This window comes from Arachis duranensis, chromosome 5 (genome assembly GCF_000817695.3).
Source record: "Arachis duranensis cultivar V14167 chromosome 5, aradu.V14167.gnm2.J7QH, whole genome shotgun sequence".
Lineage (NCBI taxonomy): Eukaryota > Viridiplantae > Streptophyta > Magnoliopsida > Fabales > Fabaceae > Arachis > Arachis duranensis.
The window spans coordinates 71541448-71553027 of NC_029776.3; the positions used below are offsets into that span (position 1 = coordinate 71541448).

The 11580-nt window shown below is 38.1% G+C and overlaps 1 protein-coding gene across 1 annotated transcript in view; it reads right to left on the reverse strand.

Annotated features, from left to right (window-relative positions):
* Positions 1 to 7167: 7167 nt before the first annotated feature.
* The window catches only part of LOC127747634 (uncharacterized), an 18403-nt gene continuing 13990 nt past the window's right edge, over positions 7168 to 11580 (reverse strand). Inside the window, exon 2 of the mRNA XM_052261738.1 lies at positions 7168 to 7363. Coding sequence (XP_052117698.1) covers positions 7168 to 7363 — 196 coding nt within the window. The remainder of the gene's footprint in view (positions 7364 to 11580) is intronic.

Consider the following 11580-nt stretch of genomic DNA (forward strand, 5'->3'; position numbering starts at 1 on the left):
TGAATGACTGTGACGTGCTTCAAACTCCTGAGGGGCGGGGCGTTAGTGACAGGCGCAAAAGAATCGATGGATTCTATTCCGGCCTGATTGAGAACCGACAGATGAATTCCGCTATGCTGTGACAGAGCATATGCTATCGCTTTCACTGAGAGGATGGGAGGTAGCCACTGACAACGGTGAAACCCTTGCTTAAGCTTGCCATGGAAAGGAGTAAGAAGGATTGGATGAAGACAGCAGGAAAGCAGAGAGACGGAAGGGAAAGCATCTTCATACGCTTATCTGAAGTTCCTACCAATGAATTACATAAGTATCACTATCTTTATCTTTTATGTTATTTTCGTTCATCACCATTACCATTTGAGTTTGCCTGACTAAGATTTACAAGATGACCATAGCTTGCTTCAATACTAACAATCTCCGTGGGATCGACCCTTACTCACGTAAGGTTTATTACTTGGACGACCCAGTGCACTTGCTGGTTAGTTGTGCGAAGTTGTGTAATGCCATGGTATTGAGCTACCACGTTTTTGGAGCCATTACCGGGGATTATGAGAGTTGTGAAAAAGTATTGTTCACAATTTCGCGACACCAGGCACGCGTACGTGTGGTGGGGCTTGTGCGTCTAGCACGAGTTTAGCCCAACTCCAGCTCAACTTACTGCCATACACCCTTTTTACGTCGATTTTACAGGGCCACGCGTTCACGTGGGTGACGCGGACGCGTGGGAGGCATTTGTCCCACATGACGTGGATGCGTCAGCAACGCGGTCGCGTGGATCAATTTGTGCCAAAGGCACGCCTCCACCATGCTTTCGCATGACTCTCTGTTCGATTTAGTTTTCTTCCTAACGCACATATGACGCGGACGCGTCGGCGACGCTTACACGTCACGTGCGTGTTTTTTTTATGCAGTATGCAGAATGTAAAATGCAATGAATGTTATGCAAAATTCCAAGTTCAATCAGAACTCAAAAACAAACAAAACAAACTAGAATTAAAACTGAAGAGGGACGATCATACCATGGTGGGTTGTCTCCCACCTAGCACTTTTAGTTAAAGTCCTTAAGTTGGACATTTGGTGAGCTCCCTGTTATGGTGGCTTGTGCTTGAACTCATCCAGGAATCTCCACCAATGTTTGCAAATCCAATATCCTCCGGGATCCCAAATCTTGTTTCTACACCCGTCTTCAAGTTGATTATCATGATTCCATCCGGGTGGTTCAGCTTTAGAATTCTCACTGAAGCGTCCAAACAACTTCCTAGACCCATTCAATTGAGCTCTACACCAACCTTTGTGTTTAAACATAAAGCTTCCAACCATAATGAACCTTGCAGGACAATTCTTACCACTGACCATCTTTCTCTTACTCTTAATGCCACAAAGAGCTCTAAGTTGACCATCCATCTCCAGTAGCCCATATTCAAGTGGAATTAGAAAGCTAAGGGATATGAATTTTACCCACTTGAATGTTGTGAAGGATGATGGCAACTTAGGGGAGGTGTTTCTATTGAACGTGCAAGCTCCATTCCCTTGTGCTCTTCCTTGACATCTTCCACCTCTTTGCAAGCTTCTTCAATATCAACCTCTTCCTCTTGGTAGCTTTCTTCTGATTCAATTTCTTCTTCATTGTTTCACCAAGGGCATGGGAGGTTGTGCCTCTTTTTCTTGAATCTCTATCTCTTGATTATCCTCTTCCAAGTCTTCTATCATGACATGCCTTGGAGGTTGTACACCCTCCTCAACATCAATTTCAAACACCTTGGAAGGAGGCTTTATGACTTGAATTTCCCATGGAGGTTCTGCATCTCCTAAGTCTTCAACCACTTCTTCCTATTCAATGGCGGGCGTAGCTTCTTCCAATTGTTCCAGTATAAAATCGTGCTGTTCACTGTCCACCGGAGTTTCTAATGTCTCCTTCATGCTACGTTCTTCATTAGATTGTCCACATGAAGCCATGGGGGTTCCTTGAGTGTCCGAACGTCGGGAAGCTAATTGATTTATCACTTGATTCAATTGATGAAGGGTTGCGTGAAATTAATCTACTGTTTCCTTGAGATGATCCGTTGATTCTTGTTTCGCTTGGGTATCATAAGTAAGACCATAGTGCTCTTGGATTGATGGATATGGAGATGGTGTATATTGAGGTGGTGGTTCTTGGGAGTAATTGGGGTGGAATTGTGGTGGTTCTATATATGGTTCATTTGGCTCATAAGATGGTTGGTATGGTGGTTGAGGGTTAGGATCATATGAGGCTGTTTGGTGGTAAGGGGCTTGTGAGTATGGTGGTCCAAAATGATGTTGATGAGGGGGTTCATAGGTGTATGGTGGTGGTTGTTGATAATCAAAAGAGTGCTCACCATAGCCATTACCTTGATATGCATCACAGAACGGTTGTTGATAGTCCATTGGAGGTGGTTGTTGCCATGAGGGTTGATTAAATCCTTGTGCCTCCTCCCATCTTTGATTGTTCCAACCTTGATGCCTGTTCTCATTATAATCTCCTCTTCCTACAACATAATTGTAACCATACTCATAGCCAAAGGGGTGAGAGTTCATAGTAGTAGGAGAAAATAGAAACAAAAACTAACAAAAAGAAAATATTTTGAAAAAGATTTGATTTTTGAAAAAGGATAAGATAAGACTTTGAAAAAGATATAATTTTTGAAAAAGATAGGAAAAATTTTGAAAAAGATATGATTTTATTTTTTTGAAAATGATTTGAATTTTGAAAAATAAGATAAGATAAGATAAAAAAATTTAAAATAAAAATCTGAATTTTTTTTTTGAAAAATATTTACAATAACCAATAATAAGGCACACATTTGCAATTCCCCGGCAACGGCGCCATTTTTTGAAGAACGGAGATTGATGGTTTAGAATTTATGATAAATTCGCGGTGCAAGTATAGTTTCTAAACCAAGCAATCAACCTTTCTTATAAACGTTGTGGTTGTCACAAGTAACAAACCCCTAAATAAATTGATAACCGAAGCATTCAAACCTCGGGTCGTCTTCTCAAGGAATTGCAGGGAGGTATGTTCTTATTATCGGTTATGAGTCTTGTAAATTGGGGGTTTTGAAAGTAAGGAAGAAGTATGTTGAATGACAAGTAAAATAAATAAATAACTGTAAAATAAACTCTTGGCAAGATATGAGAAATTGGAAGTCCTATCCTAGTTCTCCTTATCGATGGTGATGAGAATTGAGTTTTAATTCCACTTAGTTAACCTTTACTAAAGCAATGGAAAGTCAAGTGGACTAATTAGTTTGATCCTCAGGTCCTAGTCAATTCCTAAGAAAGGACTAGAGTTATTAGAATTCAATTCAATTAGCAAAAATAGCAATTATCAATCACGATGAGTTTGATAACTCAAGAGTTACCAATTAATCAACCAAAGCCAATAGTAAATAATCTAAATTAAAAATAAAGAAAAGCAATCATGAGTCTGGAATACCTCAAATTATATTGAATAGAGATGTCAATTCTAACATGGACAATATTCATGAGCCAATTGGGCAACATAAATCAAACACAAATAAAAGCTTCAGAGTAAACAAAAATAGAAGAGAAACATAAATTAAAGAACATTGAACCTCAGATGAAGAAGTAATATTCCTTATTTCTAAAAATCCTAATCCTAAAGCCTAAGAGAGAGGAGAGAGACCTCTCTCTAAAAACTACATCTAAATTATAAAAAGTGTGTTATGAGTCATCTCCTTCATTCCTCCATTTTGCAGCCTTTAATCTGTGTTATCTGGGCTTGAAACTGGGCCGGAAATAGCCCAGAATTCGCTGGTTATGAAATCTGTCATGCTGATTTTCGTAGATGCGATGCGTCTGCGTAGAGTGCACGTTCGCGTTGCCTACCTGTATGGCCACTATGAGAAATTATATATCAAATCGAAGCCTCGGACGTTAGCTTTCCAATGCAACTGGAACCGCGTCATTTGGATCTCTGTAGCTCAAGTTATGACCGTTTGAGTGCAAAGAGGTCAGGCTGGACAGCTTAGCAATTTCTTCAACTTCTTGTATTCCTTCCACTTTTGCATGCTTCCTTTCCATCCTCTAAGTCATTCCTGCCCTGTAATCTCTAAAAACACTTAACACACGTATCACGGTATCTAACGGTAATAAGAGAGGATAATTAAAAGAAAATAAAAGCCAAAGAAGCATGTTTTTAATCATAGCACAAAATCCGGAAGGAAAACGTAACTCATGCAAATCATATGAATAAGTGGGTAAAGAGTTGATAAAAACCACTCAATTGAGCACAAGATAAACCATAAAATAGTGCTTTATCATTATCATACTGAGAACCTCTGGTTCTCATACCATATGTTGTTGTTGTTGTTTTTAGATGCAGGTCGCAACACACCTATGTGAGTTGTAGATTAGTGACAGAGCAGAGGACGGCTTCACTTTATTTTGTTTCTATTTTACTTTTGTTGTAGTTATTCTCCCATCTTTTGTATAAGTATAACTTTGTTGCCCTAGAGGCTTTTGTTTAAAACTTTGAGAGATAGGAGTAAGCCTTTTATAAATCTCTGATGTATTACTTGACTAGTGATAAGTCTACATTTATGGTATTTATTTGCTTTATTTAGGTGGATTTTATTGACTTCTCTTGCATTTATTCATTGAAATAACATAGTTTTGTGAATCTCTCCTAATTGTTCTTAGTGATGAAAATCATGCTTTTTATGCTTAAAATTGCTAATTTTAATTTCACCTCTATTCCATTTGATACCTTGATGTGTTTGTTTAACTGATTGAAATTTTAGAAGGCAAGAGGATGGCTTGGAAGGATGAAGGAAAAGCATGCAAAAGTGAAAAATTCATAAAGAAGTGAAGGATTTGTAGAGCTATCACTCCTAACCTCTTCGTACTTAAGTGATCATAACTTGAGCTATAGAGCTTTAAATGAGCCCTTACTCTCAACATGAAGCCCCGATAACTTAATCCTAAAACATTAATATCGCAAAAACCTTAAAACACATAACGGGATATGAACGGCAAAGGCTCCGACACAGAGATACTTACTATAACTAAGGAACACTGGCTAAACCAAATGACAGAAGCTTCAGCAGAGGTCCCTACGACCACTGAACTGTTCCCGGTGGCTAGAGTTTCGATCACTAATCACCAGTGGAAACAACGGAGCATGCGACGGTGGCTGGGCAGAACGACGGTGATAGAGACCAGCTCAGCCTCAGACCTCTCTCCCTCTCCTTCGCACGTTGTTCCTCTCACGTTGCGCTCCCCTTCTCAGCCACAGCGGTGGCTAGGAGGCTCAGCTTCCTCTTCTCCCTTGTGAACTCATATCCCTCCCTCTCATTTCCTTGCGCGACAACTACGGGCGACGAAGCTGGTGGCACAGACGTGATGGCGAGGCAAGCTTGGCGGTAGAGCATGGCGCAGTGGCTGCGCGAGCTGGACAGCGGCGGCGAGGCAGAAACTCCTCCCTCCTTCTACTGGCGGCGTTGAGTGTGTGTTGTGTGTGTGTGTTGTGAGTGTGTGTTATGCGTGTTGTCTGAGTGTGTACTGTGTGTGTTGTGTGAGTGGGTTACGGTTAGGTCAAAAATTAGAATTTTGATTTGGGGGATTTTGGGTGTAGTTTGAGTAAGGTAATTTTAATAAAATTAGGGCATAAGATATTAACTTAAAATCTAATTTAATTTCTAAAAATTACTTTAAAATATTATATGTGGTATTAAAATACTAATCGATTCTAAATCAATTATTCTAATTGAAAATACATGGTAAAAATTAATTTTTTTTATCCTTAAAACTTAAAGTATTAAATTATAAAAATATAAATTATTTAAATCAAATCATATAAAATTCTTATTATTTGACAATTACTAACTTTATAATTTAAATATAGGGAATAACTCAATAATTATAAAATTAGATAAAATTCTAATTTAAATAACCAAACCTCATTATTTTTGAATTTCTAAAACCTTAAATTGTAAATTGAAAAATAATTCATAATTATAGAGTTTGGATAAGAACCTTAATTTATTTCAAATTCAATTAATCAAAATATGCTTTAATCATCTTTAATAAGGTAATTTCTGAAATTAAAGCTATAAATAAATAAGTGAATTTGAAATTAGTTTATAATAAAAAATTTTAAAAGTTCTAGATCTAACAATGAGGTGAGCGCACGATCACCTTTTAGAATGTCACATTTCATCTCGGCTTACATGCACAGATGGAGAACTAGTTTGCAGATGCACTAGGAATTTTTAGATATGGTGTGGGCACAATCATTAGGAGTTGATAGCAGACGCAGTTGAAGAAATGCTTCTATGGCAAGAGGTTCAGGAAGGGCATTTATTGTTCTAGCCATACAGTATTAAAATGACATGGCTAAAGACACAGTTGAGGAACATGCTAGTTGATGTATCAACCAAAGTGTTGAGACATTATGAACTATATTACATCTTTCGATGATTGGTGGTCTATTGATGACGGATAAATCTAGCTCCATTACCCATGTCCAATGAGTCCGTTCCCTCATTGACTTAGGAAGGTGCTAATAATACTCCTGGGGATCGGCTGTGCTTGCGTGGATATACCACTCATTTTGCATGGCAATTAACTACCATGTGGGAGACTTAGTTGGCTGCATCCCATTTATTTTGTCGTGGATATATTAGACTGCATTTGTTTGCAAGGACAAAACACCGAGACAGGAGCATAGAGACACAAAATTGTGTTTGACAAATGAGACATGGACAGAAACATTGTGTCCAAAGACACTAAATTAGTGTATTTTGTATTCAGCCTGATAGGAAAGATATAAAGACACTAATAAGGGACACAACTTATTTTTTTCTTTTATTAATCTTGTTAATTTTTCATAATTATATTTTTACAATTATATTTTTCTTCTAAAATTTTTTTAATGAAAAAAATGAGAAAAATTAGATTTTCATAATTTGTTCTACTTTATCACCAAACAAAATACAAGAACACTAAATTATGTGTCTTTGTCCTCTATGTCTTGTTCTCAAAAACAAAGGCAGACTCGTAAATTCCCATGTTGGCGCCCCCTGATAGAGACATTGTAGCTTTTTCACTCGCAACAAGGTATGTTTAGGATTTTTGTTGTTGTAAACGACTAGGAAGGGGAGGTGATGGCGGCGGAAACCTAGAAAATTAAATTTCTAGAGCACACTCTATCTCATCATTGTTGTCATTATCAGAACCAGTTTGAATGTACTCATCGTCTATCATTAAGTCTTCTAAAACCCAGCACCCACTAGTACAAAACTGTGTTCTAATGATGCGACCCTCAGGCCACCGAAATCGGTTCTTTAATTGTGCCTTACTCCTGCCCAAAGACTCGACGTAGCTGAACAAGAAGATAAAGAACTACTACCAATATCCACGAACTTAATGTAAAGCTATATCATTTGTTGTACTTCAATATTCCCCTGGAAATCGGGAATAGCACAAACTTGCTCGTCATGTTTTAGCCAAAATATTTTTTTTCGACAATTCGATTGTCGTCCAAACATTGAAATTGATACCCAACTTTTCGTAAGTGTATCCTTCCTAATAAACCCCAATTCACAATAATAAAATTGTTAAGATCAGTTAATGATTGCAACTGCTAAGTATGCATTATAGTTAGATCATTGCATTTAAAAAATATATCATCGTTGTTTTCTCTAATTATTGCATCTGAATAGACAGCAACAATTATACGTTCAATAACCATTTTGTGAGAAATGTGAAGTAGAGAGGTGACTTTGCAACACTACTCTCTAATATTTATAGGTTATCTTTGTTAGTGTAGCTGATATGAACTCTTCCCTCTTCAGCTTGCTGTCAAGACAGTTATGCTTACTAGGCCCAATTTCGTTAGAATCTGTTACTCCTTAACCAACCTGAAGTCACAATCACTTATTTACTTATCACCTATAAATATCTACATTGTAGCAAACTCAATTCAATTTTTCATAATAATCTTAGCTTCTTTCTTCTAAATTCTTCTATATTCTTCTACAAGCTTTTGGTATCTCACATGGTATCAGAGCTGCAGTTCTTATCCATGGACGACCACGTTCTTTCCGCAACACCAGCTCAAGATGCACAACAAACTTCAATGACGTCAATTGCAAATTTTCCAGCCACAATTAAACTCAACGAAGTCAACTTCAAAGTGTGGAAATGTCAAACTCTTGCGTGTATTAAAGCCAACAAACTCCATAATCACATCAAAGTGATATCAATTCTGAGAAGATTCAATTCGGAGCAGGATCGAGTCGATGGGAACAATGAGATGAATGCTTAGTAGCATGGATGCTCTACGCCATGAATGAAGCCTTTGTAAACAAGGTTGCTGAATATGATTGGCGCATAAAATTTGGGATTCATTGGAAGAACACTTTACCGCCAGACTAAAATCAAGAATACAAATCTTGAAGGCACAACTGAAAACAATAAAGAAACACGGCACAACAGTGATCGAGTACATAGCCAAAATCAACTAGGTAGCTAACTCATTGTCAGCTCTTGGTGCTCTATTCTCCATGGAAGAATATTTTGATTGTGCCCTAGGAGGTTTAGATAAAGAATTCAATGCTTTCATCGCTATGGTAAACTCAAGGATAGACTCAATGACCATCAGCAAGCTTGAATCGCAACTTCTTACACAAGAAGATGTAAATAAAAGATTCAGAAAAAAAGATCTGACTATAGTTCATGCAAACCAAGCCCAAAAAGAATCAGACACTAGCAAGGTGAACAACGAATTTACAGGAAAGGAATCCTATGGAAGCTATTATGCAAGAGGACAATCTGGTAGGAGAGGCAGAGAAAGAAACTCTAGGAGAGGCAGATCTTGGTGGCAAGAAAGCAAGCCCCAGTGTCAATTTTGTGCAAGAATTAGCCACACAGTTTAGCAGTGCTTTCATAGATTCAACCAAAACTATCAGAATCCTCAGCTTTACAACTCCAACAGTGGCCCTCCACCACTAAATGGCCTCTTTCATCAACAAACTCTACATGCTCAACCTCCTTACCAGCCAAGTCAACATGCAAGCTCAAGCAATCCTCGTCCCCCTCAAGCACTACTCACCATAAAAAGCATTGACAATGGCTAGTATCCTGACTCAGGAGTGTCTTACTGGTGCACGAAATTGTGATCATCAACAATGGCTCCAAAGACTTGGTGCTCTCAAACATAAATCACACTTTGTCACAACTCCGCACAACTAACCAGCAAGTGTACTTGGTCGACCAAGTAATACCTTACGTGAGTAAGGGTCGATCCCACAGAGATTGTTGGTATGAAGCAAGCTATGGTCATCTTGTAAATCTCAGTCAGACGGATTTAACTAATTTAAGAGATTATTGGTTTTTCAAATAATAATAATAAATTAAATAGAAAATAAAGATAAAGTTACTCATGTAATCCAATGGTGGGAATTTCAGATAGGTGTGTGGAGGTGTTGTGTTCCTTCTGAATCTCTGCTTTTCTACTGTCTTTATCCAATCTTTGTCACTCCTTTCTATGACAAGCTGTATCTAGGGCATCACCGTTGTCAATGGCTACATCCCATCCTCTCAGTGAAAATGGTCCAAATGCTCTGTCACAGCACGGCTAATCATCTGTCGGTTCTCGATCATGTTGGAATAGAATCCCTTGATTCTTTTGCGTTTGTCATCACGCCCAGCAATCGCGAGTTTGAAGTTCGTCACAGTCATTCAATCCCGGAATCCTACTTGGAATACCACAGACAAGGTTAGACTTTCCGGATTCCCATGAATGCCACCATCAACTCTAGCTTATACCACGAAGATTCTGATTAAGGAATCCAAGAGATATGTGCCCGGTCTAAGGTATAACAAAAGTGGTTATCAGTCACGCGCGTTCATATGTGAGAATGATGATGAGTGTCACGGATCATCACATTCATCAAGTTGAAGTGCAACGAATATCTTAGAACAGGAATAAATCGAATTGAATAGAAAATAGTAGTAATTGCAATTAAAACTTTGAGGTACAGCAGAGCTCTACACCCTTAATCTATGGTGTGTAGAAACTCCACCATTGAAAATACATAAGTGATGAAGATCCAGGCATAGCCGAATGGGCAGCCCCCAAGATCTCAGAACTAAACGTCCAAAGATTGAATAATACAATCAAGGATATCTAATAAACTAGTAAAAAGTTCTATTTATACTAAACTAGCTACTAGGGTTCACAGAAGTAAGTAATTGATGCATAAATTCACTTCCGGGGCCCACTTGGTGTGTGCTTGGGCTAAGCTTGATCTATCCACGAGCTGAGGCTTCTCTTGGAGTTGAACGCCAAGTTGTAACGTGTTTTGGGCGTTCAACTCTGGTTCGTGACGTGTTTCTGGCGTTTGACTCCAGAATGCAGCGTGGAACTGGTGTTGAGCGCCAGTTTACATCATCAAATCTCGAATAAAGTATAAACTATTATATATTTCTGGAAAGTTCTGGATGTCTACTTTCCAAAACCATTAAGAGCGTGCCATTTGGAGTTCTGTAGCTCCAGAAAATCTATTTCGAGTGCAGGGAGGTCAGATTCCAACAGCATCAGCAGTCCTTTGTCAGCCTCCTATCAGAGTTTTGCTTAGGTCCTTCAATTTCAGCCAGAAAATACCTGAAATCATAGAAAAACACACAAACTCATAGTAAAGTCCAGAAATGTGAATTTAGCATAAAAACTAATGAAAACATCCCTAAAAGTAACTAGATCATACTAAAAACTACCTAAAAACAATGCCAAAAAGCGTATAAATTATCCGCTCATCACAACACAAAACTTAAATCGTTGCTTGTCCCCAAGCAACTGAAAATCAATTAGGATAAAAAGAAGAGAATATACTATAAATCCCAAAATATCAATGAATATTAATTCTAATTAGATGAGCGGGACTTGTAGCTTTTTGCTTCTGAACAGTTTTGGCATCTCACTTTCTCCTTTGAAGTTTAGAATGATTGGCATCTATTGGAACTTAGAATTTCAGATAGTGTTATTGATTCTCCTAGTTAAGTTTGTTGATTCTTGAACACAGCTACTATTATGAGTCTTGGCTGTGGCCCTAAGCATTTTATTTTCCAGTATTACCACCGAATACATAAATGCCACAGACACATGACTGGGTGAACCCTTTCAGATTGTGACTTAGCTTTGCTAGAGTCCCCAGTTAGAGGTGTCCAGAGCTCTTAAGCACACTCTTTTTGTTTTGGATCATGACTTTAACCACTCAGTCTCAAGCTTTTCACTTGGGCATTCATGACACAAGCACATGGTTAGGGATAGCTTGATTTAGCCGCTTAGGCCTGGATATTATTTTCTTGGGCCCTCCTATCCATTGATGCTCAAAGCCTTGGATCCTTTTCACCCTTGCCTTTTGGTTTTAAGGGCTATTGGCTTTTTCTACTTGCTTTTTCTTTTTCTTTCTCTTTTTTTTTCTTTTTTCACAAGCTTTTGTTTTTCACTGCTTTTTCTTGCTTTAAGAATCAATTTCATGATTTTTCAGATCATCAATAACATTTCTCTTTGTTCATCATTCTTTCAAGAGCCAACAA